This window comes from Rhineura floridana, chromosome 6 (assembly GCF_030035675.1).
Source record: "Rhineura floridana isolate rRhiFlo1 chromosome 6, rRhiFlo1.hap2, whole genome shotgun sequence".
Classification (NCBI taxonomy): domain Eukaryota; kingdom Metazoa; phylum Chordata; class Lepidosauria; order Squamata; family Rhineuridae; genus Rhineura; species Rhineura floridana.
In genome coordinates this window covers 149626876-149646256 of record NC_084485.1, presented here as the reverse complement: position 1 = coordinate 149646256, position 19381 = coordinate 149626876, and the positions used below count along the sequence as shown (strand labels likewise).

General features: G+C 44.4%; 1 protein-coding gene across 1 annotated transcript in view; it reads left to right on the top strand.

The window, feature by feature from the left end:
- LAMC1 (laminin subunit gamma 1) overlaps positions 1-19381 on the top strand; it is a 195643-nt gene that overhangs the window by 138611 nt on the left and 37651 nt on the right. The window contains exons 7-13 of the mRNA XM_061634068.1: positions 508-606; positions 1948-2084; positions 5001-5123; positions 5230-5419; positions 7086-7198; positions 13867-14088; positions 15058-15246. Of these exons, the coding sequence (XP_061490052.1) occupies positions 508-606; positions 1948-2084; positions 5001-5123; positions 5230-5419; positions 7086-7198; positions 13867-14088; positions 15058-15246 (1073 nt within the window). The remainder of the gene's footprint in view (positions 1-507; positions 607-1947; positions 2085-5000; positions 5124-5229; positions 5420-7085; positions 7199-13866; positions 14089-15057; positions 15247-19381) is intronic.

The window sequence follows — 19381 nt, the reverse complement described above, 5'->3', positions numbered from 1 at the left end:
AAAGAAATCTGCTGCTTGCAGGCATTGGCTACTCGAGGAAGGCTCTCTCACATGCAATGCCGGGGGGGGGGGAATGAGGCTGTTTGTTTTGGTGGCATGTGCCTGTTCCCAACTGGGAATAGGCATTGTAGCCAAAATGAGCAGAATTGAATCCGCCCATCCACTAGCTGATTGACAGGTGAGCATGGTTTGGGGAAAATGGCCTCACGGGCCAAATTGGACCCAAGATTGGCCTGCAGGCTGGAGGTTCCCCCCTAGTGTTGATTTAAGATAAAGATGAAGGCTGTTGCCTTGATCAAGAATAGCAGGATGGGGTACCTCCTCCAGTGGTCCTCCAGATGTTGCTGGACTACAGCTCACATCATTCCTGACCACTGGCCATGCTGGCTAGGGTGATGAAGTTGCAGTCCAACAACATCTAGGGGGCCACAGCTTTCCCATCCCTGAAGCATTATCTCAAAGCTTGGGTCCTGTATTCTTCCCATTGTTCTGATGTTTCTCTTTCAGGCGGTGTTCTTGCAATCCTGCTGGCAGCAGAGACGAGTGCAATATGGAAACGGGACGTTGCACCTGCAAAGACAATGCTGAAGGGTTCAATTGTGAGAGGTAATGTGCTCATGTACTATGTCAGCAGATTTTGAATGCGGAAGTTGGCCAATTTATCATGTTTTGTAGAACTCAGAGAAGTGTATGCAGGACCTCCCTTAGTATGTGTGGGGCCCAGGGCAAAAGCATAGTTGCCCCCCACACATTCTTTCTCTCTATATATACCCTTTCCTCCCGGCAGCGGCGGAGGCTTTGTATTTCGGCTGCTAGGAGCTTGCGGCTGCGGCTCCCTTTTTTGCAGCCTTCGTTGGCGGCGGTGGCTTTGTATTTTTTGGCTGCGGCTCCCTTTTTTGCAGCCTTTGTTGTAGACTCGCTTAGCGTTTCTCGCTGCGAGGTTTTCTCCTTCCTGGCTCGCTACCGCGGCCGTCAGAAGACCGCTGCTGCACCTCTTCCTCCTGGCTCATTTCTACGCTACCCTCCGCTTGCTACTGCGGCCGTGAGGAGGACGCGGCTGCTGCTTTTATATGCAGATCGCCAAGTGTGGCCCCCCCCAAAGCACAGGGCCTGGGGCAACTGCCCCGCTTCCCGGTGCCTAGGGACAGCTCTAAGTGTATGTAGGAATGATCCCTTTTTATCCTTACAAGAATTCTGTGATGTAGATGAAGCTTCAGAGATGATGACTTACTCAAGGCCAGTTTGATGGCTGAGAGCAACCCGTCACTTTTTGGCCCATCACAAACAGTAGATGGAGTGGTAAATTGGCATCTGGGCTGGGACTGAGCTGAAACTTTCTCACTAGAGTACTTTGGACTCAAATTCTGGGAAACAATAATTTGTGCAAAGGTTGGGACACAGCTGTCCAGCAGAACATAGATGGCAAAATCAATTCCAGTATAACATAGAGTGGTTCTAAGTAGGGATTTGAATCCAGCTTTTCCTGGTGAAAGGTCAGCATTTCTCTACTACAAGAAAGACAACTTCTAGCAGCACTTTTTCAGGATGCGGACTGTTATTTTACAGGAATGTAAGCAATACTTGGATTTAGTATGAAGCTCTGGCACACAGGTCTATCATGGTTGTATGATGTATTGTGGGTGTCGCTCTGTGGCCCAATTAAATGAGGCTCTTAAAGATGTGAACATAGGAAGCTGTCCTATACGGAGTCAGACCATCGGTCCATCTTGCTCAGTATTATCTACTCTGACTGGCAGCGGCTCTCTGAGGGTTTAAGGCAGGGAACATTCCCAGTCCTTCTGGGAGATTCTGGGGATTGAACTTGGAACCTTCTGCGTAGAAGGCAGATGCTCTCCCACTGAGCGACAGCCCTTCCTCCTTGAAATTGCAGAGGCAGAAAATAAATGTAGGCGATGGATTGCAAATGTTGTTTTATTTTGCTTTTAGGTGCAAACCTGGCTTTTTTAACCTGCATCCCACCAACCCTAAGGGATGTACTCCCTGCTTTTGTTTTGGGCACTCCTCTGTCTGTACCAATGCCATTGGATACAGTATCTACAGAATTACCTCCAGCTTCCAGATTGGTAGGTACAAGTTTCCATCTAACTTGAACAAGATCTCTCCTATACCATGCAAACCATAAAAGTTTTTAAATGGTTTTTTCTTCTCAATGCAGAAACGCTGCCTGATTCCAAATGCACTGCAGTGTAACATGCTTTGTATTCCAGCAATATCAGTCAATATAAGATAAATTATAAAATGTTAAGATGGCAATAAGAGAACATTAGACTATGTAGCAAATTAGTCTGGCAGTGCTTAACTTCCAGGAAATTTAGTTTGCTACTGGGAATATAAACCATGTAAATATACATCTTAATGAGTTGTGCTTTTCAGAAATGGCCATTATAAAATTAATTGAATTTTGCAACTTCCAAGTTCCAACATAGATTTCTAAATGTCTTAACTCAAGTTTGGCTGGCCTATGGGCCAGATCCGTCCTCATAACTTTATTTGACTCCCTGTGACCCTGACAGATTTTAATCAGTGAAAGCATAGATCTGTAGTTTGTAAGGAATAGAAGCAGTGAACCTTGGTGAATGTGTGGTCCTTTATATTGCCCCTCTCATGCAGTTCCTACGAAGGTGAAGGATCACTGTCAATTTATCTCCTGAGGGGATCTTTAAGGAAATGCATTTGTTTCTCAGATCTTCCTCACTGTAATAAATGATGTCACACCATCCAGTCACATGTTCTCCATACCGCTTGGCATCACCTACAATTTTATTGGCAGCATTATAATAGAGCTGACAAAATCCATGAGGGGGTTGGATAATTTGGAGACCATACTGGCTCCTGAGAACACAGAAGTTAACCGTAATGTTGCTTAACTGTCGCTACTTGTTTGTGTGCTCGGAGTTTTCTATATATAGCGTTCTCCGTTACAAAATAATATAGTTCCAAGTCAGACATTATGATCTCAATCCAATAAGCTATGACTCGATTGGAAGAAAGAGTTTGCCTTTGTGACAAGAGCTGTTAGGAATCTGTACATCGTGTTTTATTGCAAAATATTATCATGGAATTAGGAAGGATTTGATCCTCCCACTTTTAAAGCACTTCCTTGGTATACCAACAAGTGTCATTTTAGAATATAAAGGAAGAGAATGAGTATATTGCTAGAAGAGCAGCCCCCTTTTTTAAAGTTTAGAAATAAAGATAATAGCTGAAATAATCTCAGAATGAGTTTTGAATGGATGTAATGTATGTCTTGTTTGTATATGCTCTATGTAGCATTTCATGTTGTCTGGAGGCTACTGCTCCAGTTGTATAATAAATAATAACAATACATTTAATGTATGTGTCGCCTATCTGGCCGGTGGCCACTTTAGGCGACGTACATGTGAACAGTTAAAATACAATACGATAAAATACAATAATACAAGATAAAACAGTACAGCGATGATAACAATACTAATACAGGGTAAGAGGCAATTCAGTCATAAAAGTTAACCCTCCCCGGAAATCCCAAAGGCCTGTTGAAAGAGCCAGGTCTTTAAGGCTTTACGGAATACTTTTAGGGAAGAGGCGTGCCGGAGATCTTGTGGGAGGGAGTTCCAAAGGGTGGGGGCCGCCACTGAGAATGCCCTCTCTCTAGTTCCCGCCAATCTGGCTGTTTTTGTTGTATTTTACATTGGGTCTGTGTCTATATGAATAAATTATGAACCAGCTTGGAAGACCTTACAGGGTGGAAAGGGGAGAATAATACTGAAAATAAATAGTACATATCTCACGTTACACAGATGTTGGGAAGTTAAGAATAGTATTTCTATGAGAAACTTCTCTAGGGAGAAGTTATGGCGTTGACTTTATATAAGAATTACAATATATGGACAGCAGCAGCAATGGGTAGAGAGAGCAAGAGAGGAGGACCTCCCCAAGTGCTAAGGTATAGGATGAAAAATGCTGTGGCCCAAAACACTTTTTCAGAGGCAGCTCTTTGACTGTGAGTAGTCAGCAAAAAGTAACATCATCTCTTGACAGAAATAAAATAACATTGGACCAGTTGAGTCTTTCCAGGGCAGCCATATTTCTTCATTTGTCTGCCTTGTTCAAGTATAAAAGAGCAAGTTCAAAAAGAGCATGGGCATATTGGGACCTGATTCCTCTTCCATCTTGCCTCCCCATGCTCTGTCACTTCAAGCACTTTTTTCCCTAGTCCAGCTGTGGTTACTGGAAGCAAGCCAGGCTGTGGAGAAGTGTCTGAAGCAAAAGAGCATGATAGTGAAGGTGGTGAAAGGGGAGGGTTCACTTCTCCTCATCCTTTTATCATGGTTAAAATTAGTCCTTCTACTTCTGCCGTATACATCGACAGGGCAATTACATGCATAAAGAGAGACAGCTGCTGCTATCATATCGAGTCTGGCCCCAGTGGAGGCTGGTGGCTCTGATGTCAGTGGGGCAGTGAATCCGCTCTGGGATTTAGTCTGAGTGGATTCACTGCTCCACTGACATTGGAACCTCCAGCCTCCACTGCCCGGCCTTTTTGCTGCCCTGAAGCTGGGTTTGGACACAAAATGGTGTGGGCCGTAATATTCTTACCACAATAAACCAAGCAGCTGTTGAAATTGTCTCCAGTTTCATAGACTTTACAAAATGGAAATGGACTGCCTTCAAGTCGATTCTGACTTATGGCGACCCTATGAATAGGGTTTTCATGGTAAGTGGTTTCAGAGGTGGTTTACCATTGCCTTCCTCTGAGGCTAAGAGGCAGTGACTGGCCCAAGGTCACCCAGTGAGCTTCATGGCTATGTGGGGATTCGAACCCTGGTCTCCCAGGTCGTAGTCCAACACCTTAACCACTACACCACACAGGCTCTCAGACTTTGCAAAGCAAGCTAATATTCACGTTTATAAAAATGCATGTAGTGTTTTCTTAACTCTGCATTGAGTATGGCTCCTTAACCCTTAACATGACATGTGTTTCTTCCTGTGGCTGTCAGGAGAGGAAGACTGGCATGCAGAACAGCGGGATGGCTCTGAAATTTCAGTTCAGTGGATTGCTGAGACTCAAGAAATATCTGTCATCTCAGACACACCTTTCCCCATCTATTTCATTGCACCAGGTATATAACGAGAGTGGCATAGCTATTGGGTAGTATGGCAATTTTTGCAGTTAAACTCTTTGCCTTTGCCGTTGCTTGGATGTGGATTTTGTTGCTTTCCTTTCAGACAAATTCCTTGGAAATCAAATCCTGAGTTACGGCCAAAACCTGACATTCTCTTTTCGGGTCGATAGGCGGGACACACGCCTTTCTGCAGAGGACATGGTCCTTGAAGGCGCTGGTCTGAGAGTATCCGTACCTCTGATTGCTCAGGGCAACTCCTATCCCAGCGAGAACACCCTGAAATATGCCTTCAGGTGAGGGAGTGTGTATGTATGTTTTTCTAATCTGGAGAAGTTCAAGGTTGATTGAAGGTGAAGGAAACTGCTTCAACCAGAATTTGATAAAGCATAAAATGTTGCTCTAAGATGGTTCTTTGAGATTAAAATTCTAGCCATGGCTAGATATGGGTGAATACCCCCTTAGCTCAAATCAGAAATGAAAGAAAATGAAAGAAAAGCATCTGCTTGAGAGCAGGGAGATTGTGCTTTTTCAAGATTGAAAGTAGCTCATAATTATTGCCCACGCACGTCTCATTTCTAGAATGCATGCTTGTTGTTCCAGTGTTACTTGGCAGTTCTAACATGAGGGAAGGTAGAATATTGCATATTAAGAGATGTTTTTCCTTGAACCTTCAGCCACCAATGGTTTTTGTAAACAATTTGTACTGAAAGTAATGCAACTTTAAGAATATCTGCTGTCAACTCAACTGGGGGTACATTTTAAATTGTGCTGTAGGCTTTTAATCAATTATTCTAACCAATTAACTGTTGAATATTTGCAGCCCTAGCAAGATGTAAACATAAGTAAGAGATCTACAGTTTTGAGCAAGAAAATGCTAAGCTCTGTGACCTGAAAAAAGAAGAAGGGAGTGATTCAGCCTGGGTTGGGTCCTGTTGAAGTCCCATTCATTTTAATGGGGGAGATTCAGGCATGTACCTGACTTTTTCCTATTTTAACCAATATGCCCATATGTGCTTAACATCAGTGGGATCATGCCTAAATTTTGTTTTAGGACTTATATTTATATTTTCAGCCTTAAATGGACTGAGACTTCTAGCCCAAATGGTTATTAATAAGAGGCTGATGCAAGCCGTACTCTTAAAAAAAAAAACCTGGCTGTAAAATTTAAAGGATTGAGAGCAGTGGCATTAGATTAGGAAGCATGATAGTTAATGATTTAATTTGATTATGCCTATATCCTGTTCTTCCTCTGAATAGCTCAAAGCTGTTTACGTATGGCTTTCCAGACAGCTTATATGGTCAAACCTAGCTTCAACAAAACCTGTCCCTTGTACCTTCAGATCACTTTCTCCGGCTCAAGTTCTCAATGTGGATAGACTCTTGTCTTGTTCTATGGATGCATGTAGTCCCTAGCTCTAACATGCTGCCACACTTATTTCTCTTCACCACCACTGAAATATTAAAAGTACAATCAGAACAAAGCATGCAAAGTAGGCCTGTCTTGCATGTCTCATTCAACTACAGGCTTGACATTTTGCTGTGCAGTCACAGGCTACTAGATGTTAAAGTCCATGTTTGTTAGAACTTAGCAGTGGCTGTTAGAGGAGTTGGATGATGGAGGGATAGTAGGCTGCTTGGCACTTTTGGATTGGGATGGTTTTGGCAAGCATGGCCATAAGTTTATGACTAGGCAGTGCAACCCCCCCTCCCAGTGAAGGACTGTTGGGATTTCAACACAAGATTGGGGACAGCAATTGGGAAGTTGCTCCCGAACCTGTTGGCCTGGCAGGAGGGAGAGGAAGAAACAGGTAAGCACAGATAACCCTTCTTATACAGCCCTGACAGAGGAAAATGCCCCATGCAGTAACATCACACAGTTTCTTGAGTTCTGTAGAGTGATGAATCACACAAATGAATTCTTTAGAGCTTTAAAAGTGAAGTATGCTTCTTCTCTGTTAGGCTTCACGAAGCCACAGATTACCCGTGGAGGCCTTCTCTTACCCCATTTGAGTTCCAGAAGCTGCTCAACAACTTAACAGCTATCAAGATTCGTGGGACCTACAGTGAGAGGAGTAAGTTGGCATAATAGTTGAATGATCAGACTGAATAGGTGTCAGGCACCTTCGTTTCTTTATGCCAGTAAGGAGAGGAATAGGCCAGGGATGAAGAACCTTGAGCCTTTCAGATGTTGTTGGACTACAACTACTAGCCTTGACTGCTAGCCATGCTTGCTGTAGCTGATGGGAGTTGGAGTCCAATAGCATCTGGAGGGCCACAGGTTCCTGATGCCTAGAATAGGTTATTCAACTAATGCTGGATGACAGTAAGCATTGAAGATATGGCAGTAGTGTTGACATTTTCCAGTAATCCTTAAGGTTTGAAAAGGCCAGAGGAAAATGTTAGGACATTTTAACATTTTGCAATAATTCTCAGAGCCAAATGAGTACTTGTAATACAAGCATATTGTATTTTTGGCTGGGTATTTTAAAATCTAAAGAATTACCAGTAAATGCCAATGTTCACCATGTTTCTGAAACACGCGTGATAGAGTCTAGTCGGTGAAGTGAGGCTCTGTCCGTAACTGTTCCTGGGTCTTTGGTTTCAAAACCATCTGCCAAGACCAAAGAAAAAAGGAGGCTGCCTTCAACTTTCTATGTACCCTAAAGGGACAAAAAAATTCTATAACCTCACCATGGTAGATTCCCAAATTAGGTTTTCAGATATGCAATGTGTGAGTATGTCAAACGTTTTTTGCAAACTCTTGTATTGCACTCATCCAGGAGCTATGATTTAGCCATAGCTCCCTGCTGAATGTCTGTTTCATGCATGGCAAACAGATTGCCTCTACATAAAGTGCATGTTTTCTCCCTGCCCACCTACCTCTTGCACTCCCTTTCTGTTTTGACACTTAAAAAAAAAGATCTGCGCTCGTAATTTTTAAGCTGCTATACAAACATATGCACATTAAGATTGATTGATCTGATGCATTTCTTTAAAAAATGTGATATCAGATGTTCCTTTTCCCTGAATTCTGGATAATAGGGGGAAATGCAGCAAACACTTAAACAGCTGACGTCTGTAAGTTGTGATTCAGAAATAAGAATTAAAATTGCATTGTGTATGCGTCTGATTCTCAAACTAGTAGGGCCTTGAACTCATTCTTTGAGGGACACTCAGCTGATATATAAAAGAATTGTGGAACCCATTGCAGCAAAGTGTAGTAGATGGATGATAAATAATTAGCATTTTATATTAAGACAAATAATTGGGTGTTAGAACAAATTAAACCAGAACTATCATTAGAAGCTAAGATGATGAAACTGAGGTTACCATACTTTAGACACATAATGAGAAGACATGATTCACTAGAAAAGACAGTAATGCTGGGAAAAACAGAAGGGAGTAGAAAAAGAGGAATAATAATAATAATAATAATAATAATAATAATAATAAAATTTTACTTGTTAGTCGCCTATCTGTCCGACTTAACGGACACTCTAGGCGACTTACATAGAATAGAATATACAATATACAATATACAATCAACACATTCATCAAATTAATCTAACATCAAAACAGTAATTAAAACATCAAGAAAAAGAGAAAAAAAAACTAACCCACCCCAACGTTCTTATAGGCCTGCCTGAATAGCCAGGTCTTTAAAGCTTGGCGGAAACTCATCAGGGAGGAGGCATGTCGGAGATCGTAAGGGAGAGAATTCCAGAGGGTGGGGGCCACAACTGAGAACGCTCTCTCTCTGGTCCGCACCATCCTAGCTGTTTTGACTGGTGGGACCGAGAGGAGGTCCTGTGTGGCTGATCTTGTAAGGCGGCCTAATTGGTGATGCTGGAGGCGGTCCTTCAGATAAACTGGGCCGAAACCGTATAGGGTTTTAAAGGTCAACACCAACACCTTGAATTGGGCCCGGTAAACCACTGGTAACCTGTGTAGATCTATCAACACCGGAGTGATGTGATCCCGGCGGCGGCTATGCTTAATCAAGCGTGCTGCCGCATTCTGTACCAGTTGCAATTTCCGGACCGTTTTCAAGGGTAACCCCACATAGAGCGCATTACAATAGTCTAAGCGAGAGGAGACCAGGGCATGTATCACTCGTGGGAGCAGATGTACAGGAAGGTAGGGTCGCAGCCTTTGTATCAGATGTAATTGATACCAAGCTGCCCGGCTCACCGCCGAAACCTGAGCCTCCATGGACAGCTGGGAGTCAAGAATGACCCCTAGGCTGTGGACCTGGTCCTTTAGGGGTAAACTCACCCCATTAAGTACCAAGTCGATGTCTCCCAACCTTCTCTTGTCACCCACGAGCAACACCTCGGTCTTGTCGGGGTTCAGCTTCAGCCTATTTTCGCCCATCCATCCACTTACGGACTCCAGGCACTTGGACATGGTCTTCACAGCCAACTCTGGTGAAGATTTAAATGAGAGATAGAGCTGAGTGTCATCCGCATATTGGTGACACTGCAGCCCAAAAGTCCTGATGATGGCTCCCAGCGGCTTCACATAGATGTTGAATAGCATGGGGGAGAGGATAGAACCCTGTGGTACTCCACAGTTCCGAGGCCAAGGGTCTGAAACCTCATCCCCCAATGCCACCCGTTGGTACCTGCCTGAGAAATAGGAATGGAACCACTGTAAAACAGTGCCCCCTATTCCCAATCCCTCAAGGCGATTTAACAAGACACTGTGGTCAACGGTATCAAAAGCCGCTGAGAGATCCAGGAGGACGAGGAAGGTATATTCACCCCTATCCAACGCCCTCCTCATATCATCTACCAGGGCGACCAAGGCTGTTCCAGTTCCATGTCCAGTCCTGAAGCCCGATTGGAAAGGATCTAAATAATCTGCTTCATCCAAGTGTGTCTGTAGTTGCTTGGCCACCACTCGCTCTATCACCTTGCCCAAGAATGGTAAGTTGGAGACTGGGCGAAAGTTATTCAGCTCTTGGGGATCCAAGGAGGGCTTTTTCAAGATGGGCTTAATCACTGCCTCCTTGAGGGCTGATGGCATTGCACCCTCTTTCAAGGATGCATTTACCACTGCCTTGATCCCTTCGCCCAGTCTTTCTTTGCAGCTCATGATGAGCCACGAAGGGCAAGGATCCAGCAGACAGGTGGTTGGCTTCACAGTACAGAGCACCTTGTCCACTTCCTCAGCGAGGAGAGGCTGAAACCGATCCCAACGGACCGGAGTGCAACTGGCCGACTCTGGCCCACCTCCTGTATCCACGGCGTGCGGAATCATGCTCTTCAGGCGCTCGATTTTATCGGCAAAGTGTTTAGCAAATGTGTCACAGGAGGCTTTAGAATGCTCCATGGGTTCCTGAGCAACTGGACCGACCAGGCTTCGGACCACTTGGAACAACCTCCTGGGACAACACTCTGCCGACGCAATAGAGGCAGCAAAGAATTGCCTCTTCGTTGCCTTTGTTGCCCCCTGGTAGGCTGCTATTGCTGCTCTAACCAGTGTCCGATCGTCTTCAGTGCGAGATTTCCGCCACCGGTGCTCTAGTCGTCTCACCTCCTGTCTCAGACCCCGCAACCGTGGTGTGTACCAGGGTACTGTCTGAGTTCTATTCAGGGGGAGAGGACGTTTCGGAGCCACCCGGTCTACCGCCCCAGCGATCTCCCTATTCCATTCCCCCACCAGGGTTTCGACCGGGTGTCCTTCAGTCAGCTCCAAATCCCCCAGCGCATCCAGGAATCCTTTGGATTCCCTTAGGCGTCTGGGGCGGACCATCCTAATGGGTCCTTGACCCCTGTGGAGGGTGTGCAGCATTGAGAGGTCTATATTCACCAGATAGTGATCTGACCATGACACGGGGTTAGAAGAAACAACCCCCATTTTCAGAGCACTTCCCTTCCCAGCTGAGACAAACACAAGGTCAAGAGCATGACCGGCTACATGAGTGGGCCCTATATTACTAAGGTGCAGTTCCCAAGAAGTCATGGTTTCAATGAAATCCCGAGGGGCTCCCGTGAGAATGGCCTCAGCATGCACGTTGAAGTCCCCCAAAACCACTAGGTTGGGGGAGAGCAATCGCACAGCCGAGACCATCTCGAACACCTCGGCCAGGGAGTCTGCTGTGCAGCGGGGTGGGCGGTACCCAAGTAGAATCCCTAAACTGCCCTTTGAGCCCAACCTCCAGTACATGCCATCGATAAACTTGGTCTCGTGGAGGGGGGGTCTGGTGAAAACCAAAGACCCTTGATATATAACTGCCACACCCCCTCCCTGCCTACGAGTCCTCGGCTGCTGTGCGTATCGGAAACCAGATGGACACATGGCCTCAAGTATGGGAGCTGAGGCCTCGTCCAGCCAGGTCTCCGTAATACATACCAGGTCTGCGTCCTCATCCAAGATCATATCGTGGATGAGAGAAGTCTTCTGCACCGCAGACCTGGCGTTACATAACAGCAGTCGAAGATTGGGTGGAGTCCTGCATCCCCCAGTTATCTTCTGGTTGTGGACAGGTCCGGAACAAGGGATGGGTATAAGGCATCTACCCCTAGTTCCCCTAAGTTGGCGTGGCCTGCCACCACCCCTCCAGGATCTGCCGCCCAGCCGTTTAATGTCGTGGCTCCCCACTCCTCCCACAACATCCCCCTCCACTCTGCACATGTCCTCCCCCCTGTCCGCCGATCAGGCAGGCCCCCCACCCCCAATAAATTTAACTAATTAAAGACCAAACAAGAGATGGATTGCTTTCACAAAGGAAGCCACAGACCTGAACGTACATGATCTGAACAGGGTGGTTCATGACAGATGCTCTTGGAGATCGCTGATTCATAGGGTCGCCATAAGTCATAATCGCCTTGAAGGCACAACAAGTGTGCTTATAGAGTTTCCCATGGATTTTCTCAATAATCCTTATAACATCTATGTAAAGTAGGTCAGTAATATTTTCTCCATGTTGCAGATCTAGGATGTCGGGCTGAGGCTGAAAGAATATTAGCTTGCCTAAGGATAGGATTTGAATTGGGAACTTCCTGGTTTGCAGCTCAGTGTCTTTGAGCTGGAATTGCATGCTCTCTATACGCAAGTTCCAGAAATTATGAAGGGCTTATTAAAGTCATGCTTATCAGTTCCTCTCTTTTGTATTTGAGCCTGATTGTTTAAAAAAACATGGTTACCTAGCCTATTTTTGATACTATTTTAATGTAGCTTTAGTTGTCCAAATTGGATAGCTTGGCTTAGATTTCCATTAAAGTCTGATGTATAGCAGATGTTAAACAGCTGGTATAGCACAGTGTGGAGGAGTGCCTGGCTGGGAGTCCAGAGTCTGTGAGTTCAAATCCCTGCTCATGTTTCCTGGGTGTCGAGGGCCAGCTAAGTATCACCCCCTCAGTGAGTGGCTCAGGGGTTATGTGCCCTGCCCCCTGTGCAGCCGTGGGCAAGCTGCATAGTCCCAAGGAGCTCAGTTGCCCCCAGCTGGCAGTTGCAGACAAGGAAGGGGCTGGCTTGTGCAGCTGTGGCAAGCTGAGCAGGTCCTAGCCAGCTGGGGAGGACTAGCCCCAGAGGGAGGCAATAGTAAACCCCCTCTGAATACCCCTTACCATGAAAACCCTATTCATAGGGTCGCCATAAGTCGAGATCGACTTGAAGGCAGTCCATTTCATAGCAGATGTTAATGGATCATTCTGTTTAACTAATCCCTCCCTGCTTCCCCATGTAAATTACAGAACTTGCTGGATTATGTAAACATTGATCCACCTGATGGAAGTTGCCCGTAGCATATTACATTGATACAATGCAGAAAGCATCATGCTAAATATGTCTAAAATGTATGGAGTTTTGAGGACCATTGGGAAGTTACGTATACTTCAGCGAATATATTCACTGAAAGGGGGGGGGCAGGCAGGAAGATAGTGGTGTAATTAACATTCCTTTCATTGCTAACACATAGGGACAGTTAGGGCTATGGCTAATCAGAGGAGTATCCAAAATGTAAACATCCTTACATCGATGCATAGCCCCATAAAATTGCCCTTTGTATGAAGCAAAGCCCTTCCTAAAGGTAATTGCTAGGGTGTAGCTATCAGCAGCAAGGCCAGTTAGAGTAGCATTATGGTTTTGCTTGAAGGGCTCGCAATATACATTTATAGTGGATGGATTAAAAAGCTAGTCTGGACTGACAGATCAACCAGTCCATCAGCAACTGGCAGGAGCTGTTGCGGGTTCTTTTCTGGCCATATAAGCAGAAAGAATGGTGTGTACAAATAAATTTTATGGTAGTAAAAGCTGCCTCCTTTATCCACTCCCATGCTTTTACAAGGAAGATTTTAGGCAAGTTGCCATCTCTGCATGCCTGTTTGCCGTTAGCCCTGCTATGCAAAGGCATTTACCCACTTTGGTATCTTGACATCACACATAGGCCCAGGATAGATGTAATATGTGTTCACACCTTTACATGCAAATATGGACCCAGCCTAAGAGATGCACATTCTCGTCTCCCCTCTCTGGACCAATTTCCCTTTCCATTTCCCATCATTTGTGTTATCCCGGCTTGCATCAGAGCACACACATCTTCAGGAATTGGTAGTTAAAAACTATGGTTTGAAGTAGATTTGTAAATCATGGTTATAAGGGAATCATGGTTTGCTTTGGTACACATCTAAAGCAAAAGCATAATTAGCATAAAGCTGGGGTATGTATGGGGTATGGGGTGTGTATGTGTTCCCAAGGCTATTCATTTGCATACACCTATTGCATCTCTTTCCAGGCGCTGGATATTTGGATGATGTCACTATTGTGAGTGCTCGGCCTGGGCCTGGAGTCCCAGCAACTTGGGTGGAGAGCTGTACATGCCCCATAGGATATCTGGGGCAGTTCTGTGAACGATGTGCCCTGGGCTACAGGAGGGAGACCCCTAGTCTTGGGCCCTATAGTGCATGCGTGCCTTGTTTCTGCAATGGACACAGTGAAACCTGCAACCCTGAATCTGGTAAGAAACATTGCACGGGTACAGATTGTGGTGGATTTCATTTAAGCTTGACCATTAGGCCCAGAATGTGGTGCTTACCCAGGAGATCTCCTTGAATTGGCAGTTGAACTGAGATTGAAGAAACTACTCAACGCAGCACATAGTTAAACTAAAATTCTCTCCCTCAAGGTGTAGTAAAGGCCACCAGTGAATGGCTTTCAAAGAGTGAACCAATTCATGGAAGACAAGGCTATTAACGGCTACTAGTCATGATGGCTGTGTACCAGTTCCAGCATTGTAGGCAGCATGCCTCTGAATATCAGTTGCTGGGAATTGCAAGTGGGGAGAGTACTATTGTATTCGGGTCCTGCTTGCAGGCTTCTCATAAGCATCTGCTTGGCTACTGTGGACAGGATGGTGGACTAAATGGGCCTTTGGCCTGATCTAGCAGGGCTCTTCTAATGTTCCCATGAATTTGAATATTCATAGGATCCTCATGCCACCGGGCAACTGTTGAACTAGTCCTTGCCGTACTGTTTTCTGTCCAGGTGTACTGGTAACACCTAATCACAGCAGAGAACAACTGAGTAGCTCCCTCTTCTGGCCAGCCACCACAGTAGTACAGTGAGTAAGGTGGCTGTGTGTGGCTCCCAGAGTCTCTGATTTGAGGCCTGTGGCACCTTACAAAGGCTTAAGCCAAGCAGCCAGACGAATTTCCCCATTTACTAATTTATTTTTTCTCATATATACTTATAGTAATATTGTTCTCAAGATGTAAAGCGGTCATTGAAAAAACAATTAAAATCATAAAATATATAAATCTAGCCATCTCCCACATCCTCACCCTAAAGCCTAAGTCCATAATGTTTCTGGATGTGACCATATGTGGACAAATTATGCTGGGTCAGGAGAGGTTCTTGCAAAACAGGTGCCCACTTGGCTGCATTGATCTGGGGAATAATCCTCCCTCTTTTCCCCCACATAACACAGGAGCCTGTGACTGCAGGGACAACACGGCAGGTCCTCACTGCGAGAAGTGCAGTGATGGCTATTATGGAGATGCAACCACAGGCAGTTCTTCAGATTGCCAGCCATGTCCATGTCCAGGGGGATCAAGCTGTGCCACAGTACCCAAAACTAAGGAGGTGGTCTGCACCAGTTGCCCAGCTGGTACCACAGGTATGCTACCTTACATGGAGCTCCCATTCTGCATATACAAATGCTGCTTGCCAGAGGCCTGTTATTCTCCATAGTAGGGGGAAATGGTTAAATGGTACTGTGTACAATTTTTGTTTAATATATCTTTCTGGGGCTTATATCCTGGTGGTCTGTGGGATCAGAGGGAAAAGCGGATGGAGCACTAGAGGTGACTCTTCCTTTTTGTATGGAAGGCTACATTCCAGCCATGCAAAAGTCAGAGGTTTCAACGCACACCCCTAATTCAAGGACACATCCCAGCCAGGCAAAAACACTTGCGAGGGCGTGGAGCAGGGCTGGTGAGGGCTGTGCCCTGGGGAAGGGGCTTGGTTGGAGAGAGTCACAAGGGCAGATAAGCAGACCCTGTGAGGCTTCATTCAGCCCCTGGGCCCTGAGGTTCTTCATCACAGTTTAAAGTATCAAGCACAGAATTTTGCAAACTTTATTTATAATGAGCCTCCTTTAGAGTGTGTGTGTGGGAGGGAGGGGGCACTGCCTTTCCATGGTTAACAGTGAGTAACCACAGAATGCAGCCATGCTGGAAAAATGAAGGTTTCTGTGCTAGATCTAGGAAGAAGGAAAGAAGAGAGAGAAAGTGATACCGTATTGGCCAGCACCTTAAAGAGCAGCTGCTTTACCCAGGCCCTCTAGGGACCCCGGCACACTAAACACAAATTATTGGACTTGGTGCTGTTACTAGTAGTCTACCTCAGTCCTGCGCCAGTTCATAGGAACGTAGGAAGTTGCCTTATGCCAAGTCAGACAATTGGTTTGTCCAGCTCAGTGCTGTCTACACTGACTGACAGTGGCTTTCCAGAGTTTCAGGCAGGAGTCTCTCCCAGCTCTACCTGGAGATGCTGGGGTTGAACTTGGGACCTTCTGCGTGCAAGGCAGATGCTGTACCACTGTGCTGCATTCCTTCCCTCTAAATTAGAATCTGATGTCAGAGAGTGTTTCTGTAAAAATGAAGTGTACAGCAGTGGTGAATTTCTGGTGGAATTTCCTTTCTCTTTGAGCAGGTTAGGTACAATGCCCTTGACTATTTGTTGAGAGGGGAAATTGACTTTCTAGCCTGTTTCAGTGGGATCCCTCTGTTTTTAAGAACTGTGGGTGATAGGTATGCAGAAGTCGGACAAACACAAAACAGGAATTTCCCATTTGGTCATTGGCCTCATCAGCCATTACAGCAAGTAGAAGAGTGCAGCCTCTACTTCCTGTCTCAGTAACTTGCAGGACAGTTTAGAACTGGCCCCTAGACAAACTATTGGCTAATTCATCTTAGGAGAAGGCAGCTCCCAAATCATTGCATAAATTGTCTGGGGCCATGAATGAGCTTGCAAGCGTTATGCAAGCAAGCACAAAAGAACTGTTACATTGGATTTTTTAGTGCTGGATTTGCTGAGAAGGGTGGCAGTTCCTTTGTGTTTCTTATCAGTCTGAATAGTCATGATGCACACCTGGATTCCTGATTCTTTGAAGTTCAGGTTTTTGTTAATCTTTAGTTCTAACATTATCAGTTAATGGATAGATGAACATTACAGTAGCTTGTCAGTGCAGTGTCTGTGGCAGTCTGAGAAGCCAATTGGATGAATATGCTAGTATTCGTATTATAATAGATAGCAGAGGAAGGAGACCCCCTTCTTTTTTAAAGATGTGCTTCTCTTAACTAAAGGTAAAGGTGTCTCCGCACTTGTAGTGTGAGTCGTTTCCGACTCTTAGGGTGATATCTTGCGACGATTACAAGGCAGACCATATATATGGGGTGGGTTTGCCAGTTCCTTCCCCGGCCTTTCTTTACCCCCCAGCGTATGCCGGGTACTCATTTTACCGACCACGGATGGATGGAAGGCTGAGTGGACCTCGACCCCTTTTACCGGAGATTTGACTTCCTCCTTCTGTTGGAATTGAACTCCGGCTGTGAGCAGAGCTTCAAGTGCATTACCGCCGCTTATGGATATGAAATGCATTTTCTTTCAGCACAAGCACTAAAACATTAGAACATAAACTCCTGGTCTACTATTCCTTCTAATGCAGATATTAAACTGGGCTCCTACTTGGAGGAAGGGCGGGATATAAATTTAATAAATAAATAAAAAAAAATTAAGCATGTCCCCGTTCCATCCTGACTCAGACTCCTCTACCAAATGCTTAGCTGATTGGTTCTCCTCAATCATGACTTTAAAACTCATTCTCCCCTCCTCATTTTGCACTCTCCTTTTCTTTTTTATGCATTGCAAATTTGATTGTTCCTTTCTGCTCTTCATCTTGCTCCAATTGATTTCCCGTCCCTATTCCATTCAGTTTAAGTTTTTTACTTTTAAAATGCTGCTTCGTTTTTCAGCTCTGCTGTCTCTTTTTACTCCTTGATCTTTCCAGTTTTCTGGTTTTCCTCTTGTCAAATGACATGCTTCTTCTTTCTCATCTTTGTCCTTTTTTTCTTTTTCTTTTACTGCCTCTTTAGAATTTGTTGCCAGCTATATAAGTTTGGTCAGCTTGAATTCCTTCCTGTTTTCAGAGGGCATCTAAAGTCTGTCCACAGTGCTGTTTCTTAATGTCATTTGAATCCATTTGTTTGACATCATTCTGATACTGCTTTTGCATTTTCATCTTGTAAGACAATTATCAAGGAAAATATTTTTTTAAATAAAAAAGGATCTAAAATCCCATTTGCTTCATTTAGCTTACATTTAATCTCCTCCCATGTTAGATTTCCAATTTCCTTTTTCTCTTTTTTTTAGTTTTTCCTTCCTCCTCCCCTCCACATGTTATCTTAATTATGTTATAAGCCTTCAGGAAGGACTTCGTTGCTTTTATCGCTGAACAATGCCTACTCTGTTTTCAGTTCTTTACAAGTTATCTTGTTTTAATAACTCTGTGAGCATTTTATTCAGAGTTAGTGGCTACATTTAGTTGTCACAATAAACCATGACTTACTGAGGTGAGAATGAGCCTGTGCAAGTCTCAAACTCATGTATGCTCCCCACCTCCAGTGCAGCCAGGGAAGAGATAGGGAAGTGTCTGTTTCCATTTTTGATTAATAAAATTCTACCAAACCCTAAACTGTACTCAATCTTAACTATGGCTTAGGGAAACAATCCAGTTTTGTAATGCACGGTTTGAAACTAGCTTGTTAATCAAAAATGGAAGTGGCAGATTGGGAACTATTTCCATTTATGGTGAGACTGTGATAAAAGTGAAACACTTTCGGTTATTGATTTACAATGAGATGTTCCATATATCCCAAGATCAAATGTCATTTTCACGAAAATTGCTTGTTACATATGTTGGATGAGGGCCATTCTAAACTATCACCCAAAGAACTGATTGTTTATATGGCTATAGTGGAGAAATTGGTAATTGCCTCATTTTGGAAAACTGCCTGCAACCTCTACCTAGAACGTTGGTTTAATTCCCTTTGGTATATAGCTGTAATGGAAAAACTCACACGTGAACTGAAACTTAGACAAGGACAAGGAGGCTCCTCCGATTCATTTCATCTAGCTTGGCATACATTTATTGATTATACTTCGCAGGTCACATTTACAAATCATCCATCTTCAGAGGCATGGCAAATCTGGAAACGTTTGTAAAAGCATTATCACCTTTGTAGGATACCAGACTGGATTGGTCACTTATTTCTGACCCAGTTATTACTTTGGATTTGATGCTTTTATGTCAGACTTTGTAGCATATGCCTTAAGTTCCATGTTATGGTTTTGTTTTGTGTTAACAGTAATTCTTTGTGATGTTTCCTGATGAATGAATGACACTTAATGCTGTTTTCTTTTTGTGAGACACTTGTAACAAAAGAAAGGAAAATAAAATCAGCAGAAAGTTTGTACCAAAAAAATGGAAGTGAAAGCTTTCAAACTCTTTGTGGCCACACCAGAGCGTGTGTGTGTAGGGGGACACATGAACTGAAGGCTAGCACAGGCTAATCCGCTTCACAGTAAATTGCACCATATCATGATATCTAACAGCAGTTAGATCATTGGACTTGAGCATGAAAAATGCAGCTTCATATCCCCAAGGAATCACTTTTCTCTCAGCCTAACCTATCTCCCACAGTTGTTGGGAGGCTAAAATACTATTCCGAGCTCCTTGGAGGAAGAACAAT